At 37.6% G+C, this 17,511-nt stretch overlaps 2 protein-coding genes across 2 annotated transcripts; both read right to left on the reverse strand.

Moving 5' to 3' along the window:
• Positions 1-1,961: 1,961 nt before the first annotated feature.
• Positions 1,962-16,594, reverse strand: LOC121268782 (GLABRA2 expression modulator-like). The gene is given in 6 exon segments (XM_041173045.1): positions 1,962-2,366; positions 6,468-6,739; positions 15,989-16,090; positions 16,181-16,246; positions 16,249-16,395; positions 16,398-16,594. Coding segments are annotated over 6 exon segments (876 nt in total). The 5' UTR covers positions 16,495-16,594; the 3' UTR covers positions 1,962-2,174.
• LOC121268791 lies at positions 11,935-12,437 on the reverse strand. The gene has a single exon (XM_041173056.1). It carries the CDS (start codon positions 12,375-12,377, stop codon positions 11,973-11,975), a length of 405 nt encoding a protein of 134 aa, XP_041028990.1. The 5' UTR covers positions 12,378-12,437; the 3' UTR covers positions 11,935-11,972.
• Positions 16,595-17,511: the final 917 nt, after the last annotated feature.

Genomic DNA, 17,511 nt, shown 5'->3' on the forward strand with positions numbered 1-17,511 from the left:
TGATTATATATATATATATATTATATAATTATATATATATAAAATTGGTTTTTAAAGGAGTAGTAGTTTCGATGATAACTTGGACTTTGTCTTTTGACGCATAGGACGAATATGTAGTTAGTGCTTCCTGATGGTAATAAAAGTAAACATTCCACCCTAAAATTCCCCTTAACAATGATGGTAACTTTTACAGCCCAGCTAAAACTAAAAGGGCTATTTTGAAATTATAGGAACCTAAGCTTAGCTAGCTACCTTCCTTGCCAGGATATATATATACATATATATATATATATATATATTATATATATATATATATGGACCTGATTTTTCCTCAGATAATTATAATTTTCATAGGGCACAAATCCATATATATACCACTCTAGTAAAATGACAGAGATACAATATTTTTTATTTTCTATAATTATATTTTAAATGGGGGACATTTTTATAAAATAATTTATAAAAATAAATAATTTCTTTTAAAATATAATTAAATAAAAAATATTTTATATACATGTATTGGTCATATCTCTAACGTAAGTTGCAAGGAAACCCGGCCCCCCTCTATAATTAATTTGTTGGTCTGAGATTCCCTGCATGACCTCGTTTGCCTTGGACGATCGAGGTCAGATGGATGGAGTGCAGAAGGGGTCGATCTCTGAATTCGTGTAGTGATTTGAGAGAATAATTGAGGTGCTAGCTAGCTTTAATTGATCAATTCAATCTAATTAAGATGGGATTAGATATTAAAGTGTAATCTAAAAGACATGACATTTGCGCGTGCACATAGAACATGTAAGAGAGGTGGGTCATTTAAGCATGCTTTAGAAACAGTTTAGTGATGATATATATGTTTGATTCTGACATTATAGGCAAATGACTAATACAATCTGACTAGGATAATTATAAGTCTAAATCTTAATCACATGCATGCCGAAAGGAACAAATTGTATGGCCCGCTTCAATTATGTCAATGTATAAAAAGTAAAACCATGTTGTCTAAGCCTACCATAGCATGCAGTTCTACTAGTACTGATCTTAATTACCCAAGAGATTATATATATATATGCATGGTCCACAACCTCAGCTCGAACATGATAGAGCGCCATGACACAAACATTTCATCCCAATTTCCAAAGCATATATACATATATATATATATATATATCACATTAATTGGGATATAAAGCTGTGCTATAGTTTGCACCGTCCTAGATGCATTTTTCTTCCTACATTTAAGTGTGGATCAAGTGTCGGTGCCAGACACAATTTCAAACGTCCTTTAAACCAGCGTGAGAGAGCAATTCTCGCACTAAATTCCCAATCAAATGACTGCAAAATCCGCTTAAAAGATCGAAGGAAACAGGAAAAAGGTATGAGAAGAGTCTAATCCATTTCTGAAAATAGACATCAACATTCAGTCTTAACCATTAATTTTAGTGGCAGTAAGAGGGTCAACCCGACGTGGGTCGACTCATCATCTGGACTTGGATCATTATAAGGTCAGTACTGAACATATGACTACTGCCATCATTTCCCAATTGAGCAGAAACTGATCATCCCAACAAATTACAGAGAATACTTAAAGACACAAAATTATCCATGAAATTTCTTTGCGGGTGAAGTGTTCTCTGAAATTTCAAGCATTAATTCTTGGAGTAAATTAGGCAAAAGACATTTCAAGATAACCTTTATAAGTGCACTAAAGACTACATTGTTTTGCACAATGACAGAAAATAAATACATTAATCAGAGATTAGGAATGGACAAGATTTTTATGGATACCACACAATCAAAAAGATTTTGGTAAACAGTCATTTGACCTAGCTTTGGTGGAGCCGATTGTTTACAATTGCCGGCTCACATCAAGGTACGTATGTGGGGCTTAATGAACAAGTGGGGGGGAGGGGGGGATGATAAAATAATTTTGCAACGTGCAATATTACAAGTACAAACATCTGGACTCAAAAACAATAAATATATATTTGTGGCTTTCCTCCCAAAATATACCAAAATCCAACTCTACAATTACTTCGTTTCAATTCAAACGATTATCACAAGTTCTCAAACAAATTTGACCAGCACATGATAAAACTGTCTAATCTGTTAACTTCTCTGAGTTAAATGGAGCATATTGTACAATAAAGTGTGACCATGAGCCACAACAACAGGTATCATGCAGATTGTGAATTGTTCATGGCTTCCGAAGATTCCTTTAGGCATCTCACAGCACCATCGTAGTTCAAGAAGCCCATAAACCAAAATTCATGGTTATCAACAGAGATGACCTGAATGTACTTTTCAGCATGATTGTTTCTGCTTGTTGAAGGATTAACAGCTTTGAGTTGATGTAACGGGATAACCACCTATTAACATCACACAGAAAATAAGTATAAACCCAAAGAAAACTCAAAAGTCAAATGTGGAGGCAACTTCAAGCATCATTACAAACTACATACTATTTTAAGCACTACAAAGAAGTCTGATCAAAATTCATATTATATGCCAAAAAGGGTTCTATGATTCCATCACTTTTACTATTGAGAAGAATCAATCATCTCCATTATTTCTCAAAGAGTAATAACCTCAGAAAAAGTTAGTTTGATAACACAAGTATAGGGCAGCATTGCTAAAAATCAGCAAGTCATCATTTACCTATAGGGGCCATGTAAACGAAAAGGGCTACTCACCAGGCAGTTTGAGCTCGCCTTGATTCGATTATTAATTAGACCGTCCGTGAACACAAAACTAGACTCATTACTAAATGATACAAACTCGTATAAAACTCGTCCGACTTGGCTAATGTTTGCAAAAGCTTGTACAAATCAACTCGTATATACTACTATATATACACATTAATCTATTAAAAGTATATATATTGATGTTGTGCACTGAAGTTTGCTACTTCAATCTAAACCCACTACTTTAATAACATAAATATTACTGACACGAAGTTAAGAGCATGAGGTTGTTAGTAAAACATTTATTTGTAATTAATTAGTTACTATTAGTATATAATATATTATTATCTATAACAAACTAAATAGTATATTTAAGTAGTTACAACATACATGTATACTTTGGTGTCAATACGTTAGTGTATATGTTTTTGTTTTTTAGGATGAGTAAAAAGATTTTATTCATACTAATAGAATATGTCAGCATATATGTAACAAACACTTTCAGTGTATACAAGTTTTTCTTTTTCCCTTTGATGATAAGTGTATACAGTTTTACTCTTTCATTTTTATTCCCCAGTTATTTCAGAATTGAATCAGTTTTTAAAAGACCTAAGGTTTTAAGGATTTATCAATAGGTAATGTTGCTCCAATATTCAGAAATAGAAGTTTTGTGTATTAAGTATTTCAGCTGATTAGAGTTGATGTATACTGCCAACATGATAAAGTCTATTTTATGAATTATTCTTATTGCAGTCCCCGAACGAGGACTGCATTGCAAGCTTAATGAAACACTGTTTCATTACAGGGAACAAACCAGTTCTCCTTAGACAAATTGAATTTTTGAAAGAAAAGTGACAAGGAACTTGCCCAGTGAAGGAACAAACCAGTGATTCGCCCAGTGAAGTCGAAACCAGCCCATACCCAGATGAAAACGCCCCCCTTGCGCCCAGATGAAATCGCCCCATACCCAGATGAGATTAACCAACGCAGTCCCCTCACCCCATGGTTCCAGTTCAAGCAACTGAGCCCCACTATTGTTTAAATTAATCACCCAAACTCCACATTTCAAACCCACTATCATTTTGCAAAACCCAAACTCCACGTTTCAAACCCACTACCAGGCTCCAAAGACATAAATTAAAATGAAGAAAAGTGATCAAAATAATATGAAAGGGGAATAAACAAAAAAAAAAAAAAAACTTGAGATAAACAATGGAACAATGGAGCTGTGCTTTGTGTCAATGGTGGCCAAGGAGGTTGTAGAAAGCTTGAGGAAAACCTTGAGGAAAACAGTGGAAATCTGTTGGAGAGGCCAAAACCATTTTCCAGTTTCAATGTTTTTGCCTTTTTGAGCTGCTGCCTCCAGTGTTTTGTTTGACAAAATTATGGTGTCATCTTCGTTGTCTGTAAGTTTAAGTCCCTCCCAGAGAGTAGAGAGATCACTATCAGACATTCTTACAAGTTCCGCTAACCACTTAGAAGACAGAGCTCTCTGTCAAGGCACAGAGAAAAAAAAACCTTACTGCAGTGAGAGGACCCAGTTTCAATATTTTGGTTTAGGTTGTAGAAGAAAGAGGGGTAATGTAGTCAATTCAAGCCTAAAAATAGGACAATTTGGTCCTTTCATATATGGGTCCGCAATGCAGTCCTCCTTAGAGGACTGTATATAGCATGGCTCCTATTTTATTGTATTTTTATATCATACTTCTGACTTAAAAAAAAATGTATACTTGATCGTCAAGGGTGAATCTTGGAAAGTCTGGAATGGTACTAGTGGGTGCGCAACATTAGTAGCTTGGCAAGTTTTTTGGGTTGCAAAGTTGCTTCCTTGCCTATGAAATATTTGGGCCTTCCATTGGGGCGCCTTTTAAGGCTAAAGCTATTTAAGATGGGGTTGTTGAGAAAATTGAGAAAAGTTTGGCTGGGTGGAAACCTATGGATTTATCGAAAGGGAGTAGAATTACCTTAATCAAGAGCACTCTCTCCAATCTTCCCACTTTCAATCTTTATTTCCTTTGCCGACAAGGGTGGCTAACCGGATTGAGAAGTGATTTCGTACTTTCTTGTGGGGTGAAATGAGAGAGGAAGTTAAGTTCCATTTGGTTAGTTGCAATAAAGTTTGCTCTCCCACTTCTAATGGAGGCTTGGGGGTTCGTAATTTGAGGATATTTAATAAAGTCTTGTTGGAGAAATGGTTATGGAAATATCAATTGGAAGGGGAGTTGCTTTGGAGGGAGGTTATTGATTGCAAATATGGTGCTCGGAGGGGTTGGTGTTCAAATGAGGTAAGGGAGGCATATGGTGTGGGTCTATGGAAATTCATTGGAAAGGGCTGGGAGAGTTTTGCAAGCCATGTTAGTTATGCAGTTGGAGAGGGTTCTAGGGTCCCATTTTGGCTTGACATTTGGTGTGGTGAACACGCTCTCAATAGGGTTGCTTCTGGTCATTTATCATCTGGTTTCTGATCGGCATGCCTCTGTATCAGATATGTTAGTCCTTTCTAATGGTTCTTTCCAGTGGGATGTTTATTTTACTAGAACTGTACATGATTGGGAAATTGATGAAGTTTTAGATTTTTTCAGTTTTTTATACCCTTCGAGGCTTGGTAGAAATGATGAGGATAGGATGTTGGGCCCAAGGGGAGCAATAAGTTTACAGTTTGATCGTATTATAAGCTTTTGACATCTCAGAAATGTTTTTCTTTTCCTTCAAAGTGTATTGGGAGGTCTAATGTGCCTTCCAAAGTTGCTTTCTTCATATGGACTGCCTCTCTTGGGAAAACTTAATGACGGACAATTTGAGGAAGCTCAGTCTCATGGTTATGGATTGGTGTTACATGTGTAAGAAGCATGGGGAATCATGATCATTTACTTTTGCATTGTGAGGTGGCAAGGGCACTGTGGGATGAAATTTTTTTGTAGAACTGGTATGGCTTGGGTGATGCCTTTGAGGGTGCTATACCTTCTAGCTAGTTGGAACGGTCTTCACGGTTGTTCTCAGGTGGCTGTGGTTTGGAGGATGGTCCCTTTGTGCCTTATGTGGTGTATCTGGATTGAAAGGAATGATAGGTGTTTTAATGACATGGAGCACACTTTGGAGGAACTTCGAATTTTTTTTTTGTTCACACCTCACAGCTTTGGTTTTCTGCTTCAGTGCTTAACGGAGCTAGTGCTCATGATTTTCTGTTGTTGTTATCTGGTTCTTAGAATCTATTTAGGTGTTTCTTTTGTATACTCCTTGTGTACATGGGCTTCCCCTATTTGATTCGTATTAATAAAACTCCCTATCTTACTTGAAAAAGAAAGAATATGAATGCTATTTAAAAGCTCAAGTACAAGCTACTGTCAGAGAACCTGGTGGTAGTCCAGGGGAATAATGACCCCCTCCCAACAAAAGCCCCATAAATTTTGGGTATTCATAGCATAACATATGCTAGTCAGACTCTGGCCCGTTACTCCCTGGCACCTTTAGTAAATTGTATATAACCCTGTCCAACTAAATAGTCTAGTAATTTGTCTCGTCTCTTGCTTCATCTACCCCTCCCCTGGCTACTTATTCAATCACACATATATAATGTTGCCTGGGAAAAATAAATAGAAGTCCAACCAGACTCAAATACGGTGACAGATGAGATAATAGGCTATTATCAACATAAAGCAGTTTTTGATAAGCAAGCTATTAATCGAGATGAAACATACAATTAAAAATTTAAAGACCAAAAAGAAAAGAAACCTCCCCAATTCCTCCCCTACTGTATACAGGCATATAGGATTTGCGCAAATGTACCTTATAATAGCTCCATTCGGTTTGGCCATTAACTTTATACGAAAGAGGATTATCACTACAAAAAGCAAGCTTTGCTGTAGACAGATATAGAACTCCCATGACTGGACCAGCTGATGTAGATAGGTAACATGCATATGAATCTTGAAGTTGCTCTTCAGGAACTGTCTCAAACGTTTGTCGGAAAATTTTCTCATATCCACCTTCTGCTAGGACCTTTGTTCCCTGTGCAATTCTTCCCATAGCAGCATCAGCAAAACTAGGGCTGGTTTTCACTATTTTAATGCAAAAGGAGGTGACTTTAATACTCAAAATAAAAATAAAAGATAAGCTTTCACTAATAATTGCATGCATGAAAAATGGGAAATGGTTTTGAAAATTTGATGAAAGTAATAACGAAATACCATAAACAATCAATATAAAAAGGAAAAAAAAAAAAAAAAAGAGGGAGACAAGAATTGTCACTTTCTTTCAGTAACAAGATCATGTTAACAATTCCACATTCCATCCTCATAATGAAACAAAAAAGAAGACACTCCGATTTGGCAGAGAAAATGTGGATAGATGGCTGGGTCACATTCAAACAGAACCAGTACGTGGACCAAGATTATAAGATGCACAATGGTCTAAAATCCCAACTACAGATGTCTGCCCAAATCGAACATTGACCAAAAACATTGATTTACATTAAGTTATTAAAAATTTATTAACATAAAAAAGTTACAAATAGAAGGCAAGGATTTCCACGGTTAGTTTACAAGAGTGCAAGACAGCCAGCTCAGAAATCCACCTTTTTGATTTATGACTAAACAGCAATACAGCATCCCCATCAAAAAAGACATTAATTCTTATAAATAGCCTATAGGAGATGAACAGTTGATCTCTTTTCCAAGGGAATGCACTCCAGCTTGAGCAGTGAGCACATGGTAGAAAGATTTAACCTGGAGATCCTTTTCTGGGAAGAATCCAATGTATTTCATCCTCCTGCCACCTCTCACAGTTACGGAATATACTCTATGAAATAATGAACAGATATCTTTCACCTCCTAATCATTTGCTAATAGGATAAAAATAATATTCTACTGTGGCCTGTTGTCAGAAACCTATATAAGTTCTGCACTTCCGCTACATAAGCTCCTGCAGCTTGAAATACGAGACCAACCTGAGAATAATACCTTCCAAATCTGGTCTCTGCATCAATTATCTGTAACACCCCAATGGAAGCCAAACCACATGGCCTATACTCCAAGAGGACTAGTCAATGATACAATTGGAACCATATTGGAACCTTATAAAGAGCAAAATCTTCTCCTTCCCAATCAATGTGGGATCTCATACACCACCTACCCTTATCCTCTCATATGGGGTATCACAATATCATAATAAAATTTTATCTCCAACCCATATCCCACCTCAAAACCGACACAACAAGAAAAATCCTCCTATGTGTTAGGCCCTTTTTCATCTATGCTCCCAACACCAAAAAGCCTACCAACCACATTGAAGACCATCAACCCCACATACTACCAAATTTAGCATCCACCACCATTCACCACAGAGCCTCCCTCTCAATGGCATACCTCCATATCTGAACCTAGTGTTACCTATTTCAATAACATCAAGTAAGAAATCCTGCTTACTTCAAAATTTATAATGCTAGAGGGGAGGGAATTCATGGGAGACACCTCGGAAGAGGTATTATTGAGAAAGAGTTTGGTTGTGACTAAACTGGAGAGGGTGTTGTTGATGGAGGAGACTTCGTGGCAACAAAAATCCATGGCCCTTTGGCTAAAATGCACGAAGCTCTTCCATAAAGTGGCTAATTCACATAGGCGCAACAATGCTATTGAGACATTTCACTCAAATACTCAAGTGCTCTCTTCCCCCTTTGAAATAGAAAAATATTGTGCATTATTATGAGAACCTTCTTACAGAACCATTGAAGGCAGAAGCTTGATGATTTGTTGTTTGAGTCTATTGATTCGCAAAGTGTGAGTTGGTTGGAAAGACCTTTTGACAAAGAAGAGATTTATTAGGTCATTCATGGTATGGCCAAGGACAAAGTGCTGGGTCCAGATGGCTTTTCGATGTGATTCTTTCAAGCTTGTTGGGATAAGTGGTGGATTTATAGGTAGGATGGAAGGGTTTGGAGGGCTGTAAGAAGGCAGCAAGAGTTTGGAAGATGATTCATGTCTTATGTGGTGCATTTGGCTTGAAAGAAATGGGAGAGGCTTCGAAGATAAAGAACACTCATTGGGAGATCTTAAGGATTTTTTCTTGAGTACTTTGAGTTCTTGGATTAAAGCTTTTGTAATGGAGGATAATTTTCTGTAGTTGTTTTAGTTTTCTGGTGTTAGTTTCTTTTCGTTTTTGGAAGTTGTAGGTGTTTTCTTTGTTTTAGTTTTCTGGCGTCGGTTTCTTTTCATTTTTGGAAGTTGTAGGTGTTTCCTTTGTATATGTCTTGTGTACTTGGGCTTATGCCTACTTCTTTGAATAAAATTATTACTTATAAAAAAAAAAAAAAAAGAAGCCTGTTGGGATATTGTGAAATGTGATGTTATGCAAGTTTTCCTTGAATTCCACTCCTTTAAGAAGTTTGGGAAATGCCTCAATACGACGTTCATTGCTCTCATTCTGAAGAAACATGGGGATACAGCAATTGAGGATTTCCGCTCCATAAGCCTTGTGAGTGGAGTATACAAGATCATTTCGAAGGTTCTTGCTAATCGGCTAAGCTCGGTATTGGAATAGATTATTTCTAAGTCTCAAAATGTATTTGTTCGGGGGAGACAAATCCTTGATTCGGTTCTCATTGCCAATGAATGCTTGGATCATAGGTTGAGGGAGGGAGTTCCGGGTATTCTATGCAAGCTTGACATGGAAAAGGCATATGATTATGTGAATTGAGAATTTCTTTTATACTTGCTCGGGAGGTGTGGCTTTGGTGATAGGTGGATTTCATGGATTCGACTATGTGTTTATACCGCTCGCTTCTCGGTGCTAGTTAATGGCACCCTTGCTGGATTCTTTGTTATTGTTATGGAGGCACTTGGCAGGATGGTGAAGGTTGTTGTTAGAGGAGGTTTTCTGTCTAGATTTTCGGTGGGTAATGGTACTAATGGCTCTATCATAATCTCACGTCTCTTATTTGCAGATGATACTCTCCTTTTTTGTGAAGCGGATCATGGCCAGATTCAAACTTTACGAGCACTTTTGTTATGCTTTGAAGCCGTGTCAAGGCCTAAGGTAAACCTTGGTAAGTCTGAGAGGGTTGCGATGGGCATGGTGCCCAATACAGCCTGACGAGCCTTCTGGATTGTAAAGTGTCTTCTTTGCCTATGAAATATTTAGGCCTCCCGTTGGGGGTGACTTTTATCTTGCCCGTGGACTCCAGATAAAGACAAAGCCAATCAAGAACACACCTTTATCTTCTCACCCATGCACTCTCCAATTCCTTCTCTTTCTAAAACACCATCACCCTCTCTCTGTTTTCATTCACTATCTCCCTCTCATGCTCTTCTCTCATGAATCTCTCTCCCTCCCACTTTCTCCTCACAAGAGAGGTGAACCGATAGAACAACTTTGTCCCTCGGTACCAAAAACAACTCCCGAGCCCACACCTATATCGCTACACCAAAAATAGCTCTCAAGCTAACACCTATATTGTTGCACCAAAAACAGCTCTCAAGCTCACGCCTATATGCCGCTGAAGACTAGTCACTTTTCAACCTCACAATATCTCTCGCCCGCCTCTACACCGAAAGCGTGTAAGCTTCCTTCCTCAAAATCTCTCCCTCTCTCACTGTCTCACACACTCTCTCCCCCTGCTCTTCTTCACACTCTCTCTCTTTCACCCTTTATAACTCACTATTTTCATCTCCCCAACCACTCGCCAACACCCAATTGTGACACAGCTGCACATCAACCACCATTGCACATAGACATTGCTTTAAGGCGAAAAAGTCTTCTTTTCATACTTTGGACAGACACTAGCGGAAGCCCACACCTTAACACCATATAGAACCAATCACTAGCATTTTTTTTTTTTGACAAGTAAGAATCGATCGCTACAGCATCTTCATCTTGTTGCCATATATCTCTCAGGACAACACCTCTTTGTCCCTCAGTATGACACACTCACTCACTCTATCTAAATCTCTTTGTTAGTGTCCATGCGTTAAAACCTCTCTTATAAATAGTCTAAGGCTTGATAGAAGTCCATTTGGCATGTTTAGGGCTATAATTGAGCCGAGCAAAGCCGGTCTTTGGCTTGCCGAGCTCGGCTCAACTAAAAATACTCGAGCCCGAGCTATTTAACCTTTGTTCAAGTTCAACTCGGTAAGCTAAACTCTCAACTCGAACTCGACTTGAGTTGTTTATTTTATTTTTTTTGAATAAGATTTAATAATTAATAAATTAGATAAATAAAAAATCTAATATTGAATTTGTACAACTAACAAGTAGAACCTCTCTTGAATTATAAGATTTTAAAATTTTATAAATAATTAATATGTAACTAGTTGATATTTATCCATAATAAAAATATATTATACGCCTACATAAATTGTTAATACATACACATAATATGATAGCATATATATATATATATTTCATATATGGGTCCCACATACTAGTATATGAAATTATTAAATCTTATTGACTAAATATGTACAATTTATAAAATATAGCTATAAAGCATATTCAATATATAGGCATAAGTAGTTAGGTTACATATTATATATTTAATTATAAAAATTCTATGCTTATATTATTAGCTAATACATATATATATTATATGTATATATCATAAGTGTATATATATATTTATCAATACTAGTAAAAGATGTTACGTGCCTAAGGCACGTATGCCCAATTAAATGTTTTCTATGTTTTTATCTCATTAATAAGACACTTTTTTAATTCACAAAATTTTCACAAGTAGATAAAAAAGTAACAAATGACTAAAAATTAATTTTTTTTTTCTTTTAGCCAATCACTCAATAATTGAAATCCAGGTAAAAATAATCGGATTTTTTTTTTTTTTAACTCCATTTGAGGACTTTTATCAAACGCCGACTGTGCATCCATTTTCTTGTGGCTTCCAGCATTTTGTTTACTTTCTCCTTCGCCCTTTACATTAAAAACAGACAGTAATACATTAAAAGGGAAGGTTTCTAACAAAAAAAGAAAAAAACTCAGGGCTTCAGACAAATTTATGCCGAGAAACCAATGTCCAAGAAGAACTTCGAATTTGACTTTACAGTCACTAACAAGTACTAGTATATCCAAGAAATTAAAATCTAAGGTATTTACTTTTATCTAGCCATCATGCTTAACGATAGTAGCATGAAAAAGTGACATCGTTTTCCACTAACCCATTACTTGATAGGTGTAATTATTATACACGAGTATAGATGGGAAAAATGATCCATATTGCCTAACACCCAAAATGAGAATTTTATAAAACTCGAGATACTTGCAAAGATATTCCCAAATCTTCCTCTTTTCTCAACCGATTGAAGAAACAATTGGGATTGATCTGACCTTCTTTAGTTGCCCATCATTGCAATTCAATCCACAACCACACTGAGGGCACTCCTCAAAGTTATCAATAGGAAAATCCGCACCAGCTTTCCCGACCGAGAATCCGAGACTATCCCCTTTCCTCTGTACCTCAACAATGTCAACCCAGAAGAAGAAGAGCTTCACACTAACGCCCTCCAAGCTCGAGAACTTGCCTTGCGAAATATAACCTCTGATAGTGGATTTGTACTTCAACTGGTACGACCTTTCGAGCGAGAAACTGCAACGACTGGCCAAGGAGGCAGAAAATTTTCCCGTGGAGGGCTCAAGATTATAGCCTCGCACACCTTTAGGGAGGATGCCGATAGGGAAGTTGTAGTCCTCGCACATCCTAGATCTTGCTCTTTTCTCAACCGATCGAGCTCTTTGTAAAGGAAGAGAGAGAGATAGTGTAAGGGATGACGATGACAAATGAAAATGAAGAATGGCAAGGTGGCTAGGGTTTGAGGCTTTGAGAAGAAGAGGTTGGTTCAAAAATGATTATCGGTGATCGGTTTCAACCGATAAGAGGATATATCAAACCCGTTAGTTGATCTAGATCCAATTAACACGACTGCTGTCGGGTGGCCTCAATCGGGTCAGACGGGTGATCAGCCCTAGCTACTGCCTCTGTCCCCTGCACCACCAAGTGAAGAGAAGACCAAAAGAAGAAGAAGATGCAGAGATGGTGTTATGCGGAACATGCGGAAAGTAAATCACAGAAACAATAACAAAACCGTAATAAGACCCAACCACAAATGGCACAGATGGAAGAAATAAAAGTGACTGTTCATTCCTATTCATCCGTTTATAGCCGCTTTTAAGTATAAGGGGATATGAATGAGCTTTAATCGAGTCGAGCTCACGAGTCGACTCGAGCATAAACGAGCGGGCCCTAACGAGCCCAAGTTGAGTCGAGTCGAGTCGAGTCGGGTATATGCCATTTACTAATTGAGCGGGTATCTACTTTCACGATTGAGCTTTTTTTTTTTCACAAGTCAAATTTGATTTGAGATTAACCAGGAGAGTACTGAACGGGCTATTGAACAAACTGGTTCATTTATAGCCCTTGGCATGTTGGTAATATAAGTCACGAGCTGATGTTAAAATAAGGGGTGTTACGTTTTGATGATAAGATGTGAGAAGGAAATCTGCTTTTAAGCGTCATGGGTGGCTCTAATGGGAGGATAAATTGTTTGGGTATTTTGGATGTTGCGGGTACTCAGTTTTAATGGAAAAATTGCTCAAGTTATGGGTAGCCCATAAAGTGAAATTTCAGTATTTTTTAAATTGATAGTTTGTGCTTATCAATAAATAAATAAACTGATAGTATGCAACTGATTAGAAACTGTTGCCAGAGCTAAGATAAGTAGCATGATCATACCCTTATGTGTGTGGTAAACATTATGTCTTGCTTGAAAAGTGTTGTTTAATTATTATGATATGTAAAGCCCTTCATTGGAAGTCCCTTTTTATGTACCTATGTTGTGATGAAAGAAATTTATGGATGCCATGACATGAGGAATTGTATTTGCTATGATGCTATGCCTACAATGCCATGTTGTCACTTATGAATGTTAAGCATACAAATATATGTCATATCATGATTGATGTCATGCCATGCATTTAAGGTACGAATTATAAAAGCCCTAGGAGTTGGCTCAAGTGGTAAGAGCCTTGATTGTGGTGGTATGCTCCCTCCAGGTCTAAGGTACGAACCCTTGGGTGCAAAACATTTCTAGGGGCCATCAGATTGGGCAATTTTTTCCTCGAATTACCCAAAAGCTAAGATGCACCTGCGGGGGAAACTCTTTGATGAGGGCCTAGGCACCCCGAGATTAGTCGGGACTTTGTTTTGGGCACTCGGTGCCAATAAAAAAGATACGCATTATGGCATAACTTGTTGTATATACTTATAAGACTTTAAGTATATATATTTTTTTTTGATAAGTAATAATATTATATATATATATATATATATATCAATAGGAGTAATCAAGTACACTGGATGTATACAAGAAAACACCTAGCCCATACAAGAGAGCCCCTAATGACCCAAAAGCCCATGAAAACCTATCCAAAATACACCAAGCCCGAATTATAAGTATATTACAATGCATTGGTCTTCACATGTATTGTGGAAGACTTATAAGATAAGATAAAAGAGGATTCATGTGGACAATGCATGAAGCTTTAAAGAATGGGCATAAGACATGCATAACACAAATGCAAAGTTATAGGTGGATGTGCAAGCCGCACTGAATGACGTTTTCATGATGATGAGATCCACCAGAGTAAGTTAAGGGCAATGAAGCCATCTCCCTTGTTCGCACAAGAAATAGGAACGAAGATGAAAGTTATGAACAGGTAAAGCAGTCCCCTTGTAATCACATGGGGTGGGACCGAAAATGAACAAGTTAAGCAGTTCCCCTTCTGGTCATAGGCAATGGGACTGGTGCATAAAGAAAAGTATGTTTCCACTATGTAAGTGGAAGAAGAAGTTTAATAAGTCATGCATATAACATGTTGATTTTTTAGTCTGATTGTTTATTTCAGTGATCCTGACAATTTTAATAAATGAGGTAATTTTTAGTATGTTGGATCTCTTATTTGACACAAGTTTTCATGTTTTAGTAGCATTCCTATACCTACGGGAAGGGAGGCGTTATATTTTGGGTGAATAATTTCAACAATTTTGTAAAGGGGTAGTATATTTTTTATCAATAGAAAGGGATGTTATATTGGACCAACTGTAAGTAACACTTCAAATAATCTCATTGACAAAGAATTACTATTTGCATTCAGGTAATGAACAGTTGAAAAGCTACTTTTAGACTTGCTGCATATAAACACAAAGTTTAGTATCGATGTTTATATATTTGGAACCACAGAGGAGAGAATTTGGTAATGTAAAGGCCGTAATTAATCATATTGGACCCCCAGATGACCACCATTATTCAGAACTCCAAAGTTTGACAACCATTTCCCAAAAGAGTCATAGGTTGATTAACCCTTCTTCATTCTGGACCTCATTTCTTAATATCAACTCTTCCACTGAAATCTGTTCTCCAAAAACTTTAAGACAGCATCAGACATGCATCTGGAAACATATTACATCTCACTGTGTACACCTAATAGATATGAGAATTTATTATTTCTTTTGACTGCAGATATTTTTCATGCATCTTGAAACATATCAAAACTAACTGTGTATACCTAAAAAAATAAAAAATTATTATTTCTTATGATTGCAGATATATTTCGTGATTGGTACGATCCACAGTTCTAATGCATCCGAAGAGATAAACATATATGCATAACCAATAACCAAGCGCAACACCTTCTATCCCTTTCAAAAAACTCGTTTCTTTTTTCACAAGACTATTTCTTTCTTCAATGACGAAACAAAAGGAAAAGGCTTCCTCTTCACTTTCAACTTCCTGTTCATTTATGTGGATAACATTTGCCAGCCACTTTTGTGAGTGATCTTCCACATAACTCCAATGACTAACATTTTCATTATTTTCCTGTATTTTTCTATCACAATGGAAATAAAATACCCAAAATTCTGAATCATTTTTTATACCATATTACAATCTTTGTAACAAGCCCCCAAATCCCATTCTCATGAAACAAGCAAACCAATTCCAATAAAGTTCACTCACTTAAGGAACCCAAACACAACAACGAATAGAACAAAATTCAAAGTTTCTGGCCCTTCAGTTCATACACAGAGATTCAAATTTCCAATGAACGAAAATCATAGGGCACAACATCTACACGCAGGGAAAGAAATAGAATGAAACAAAATAAAAGACGGAACCAGATATCCAACCGAAACTAAATAATCAAACAACTTAACCATGCAGCTAATTCAACACAGAATCAAAGAGAACATCTTCATAATAGATAGAAATTATTCAAATCCCACACAGAATTTAACAGAACCCTTAAAAACTTACAGTGTTGCCAAGTGTTTCCAGCGAGATCCTCAGCTTTCTTAGTGGCTTCCCCAACCTTCTTTCCCCATCTTCCCAGCACGTTCCGTACAGAGTCCATCGAATCTGCCGAAAATAAAAAAAAAATTAAAAGATATCAAATGATTCACGTAGATGAATCCAGTAACTGTACGCAAAGAAGAGAGAATAGTTTACCCTTGAACGAAAATGACGACGAGGATGCAGGGGAAGGAGAAACGTAGGGGTTGTTGGATCCGTGGGGGATGACATAGCGGACGATTCAGTCACCAATTCGGGGCTCCAATGCACCGATTTCCTGGAAGCCGTAGGGGTCGTCGATGGCTCGGTCTGAGTCTGAATCTCATTTTGAGTCTCCGATGCCATAACGAAACTCGTCCACTTGCCGTCCCATTCGGGGAGTGAGACGTCTCTTTCGGATCAGGCTTTGGATTCGGGTCCTGTATCGGAGTTTGCGAAGATTGCTCAGTCTCCGACTTGGGCTGCTCCATTCTCTGGGAGGCGCGTGGCGAGGGATCGTGGTTTTGGGGGCTGTCCTAATCTGGCTTTTTCGAGAATGCAAGTTTATGCACCTTTCGGGTTTGAAATCGTGAAAATTTTGACTAATAACAGCTGTGTGAGGACGGTAATGCCCTTTTGCCTCGCTATTATTATCATTATTTCAGTTTAGGAATAAAGCCAACCACTCCTATATAAAAAGAGCATGTATTTGGAAATGAGAAAATCTTCGTAGCAACAACTATTTGACTGCATTTGTTGCACACATGACGTGTAGACCGGGTTCACTATCACCAACGAACCGGTTTGCTTCATTCCGTCTCTCAACCCTCATTCCTCTCATTCAACCATTTCCCCCTCGATCCCAAACCCTCAAAGCCCTCCCGAACCTCAGCCATCGAAGCCCTCAGCCAAGCACGACCTCAGCCCTCCCCAACACGACCTCATAGTTCTCCTCCCACTTGCGCGCAGGCTATTCTCCATCAACATGAATAAGCTCTCTTAAGCGAACCGAATCATATACCAAAATCAACTCTCATTAGTCAAAGCCAATTAAATTCCGTTATCACCAAAATTAAAACCCTCATTGAATTCTCAGATCAATCAATCCGAAGTAATGAAATTTCTTGGTTGAATTGATTGTTGATCGTATGCTAGGTTATTGATCATTTATTCGTGCTCTCCTCTTTCTTAGTGTCTGATCATCATATCTGAGTTTCTGTTTGTTTCATTGGAAAACAAGTTGTCGTTGTCGTTTTGAAGGAGGAAGCATGTCGTTCGATCTGCTGTTGTAGCCGTCATGTAGTGGGTGTGGATCGACCACGAACTTGTACGGAAGCAATTGCAAGCACATGACTTGAGCTGTGGCAAAACCAAGGTCAAACCATGAAAAATGCTACAACTGTGGTGCCAGAGTCACGCATTTGATTCTCTCTCTCTCTCTCTCTCTCTCTCTCTGATACACACAACACACACTAGGTTTTGTTGTTAAGTGTATATATGCATTTTTT

Source organism: Juglans microcarpa x Juglans regia, chromosome 1D, assembly GCF_004785595.1.
Source record: "Juglans microcarpa x Juglans regia isolate MS1-56 chromosome 1D, Jm3101_v1.0, whole genome shotgun sequence".
Classification (NCBI taxonomy): domain Eukaryota; kingdom Viridiplantae; phylum Streptophyta; class Magnoliopsida; order Fagales; family Juglandaceae; genus Juglans; species Juglans microcarpa x Juglans regia.

What these genes read in the sequence shown, in the direction of transcription:
- LOC121268791 (XM_041173056.1), bottom strand. Translation starts at nt 12,377, where the DNA reads ATGTGCGAGGACTACAACTTCCCTATCGGCATCCTCCCTAAAGGTGTG.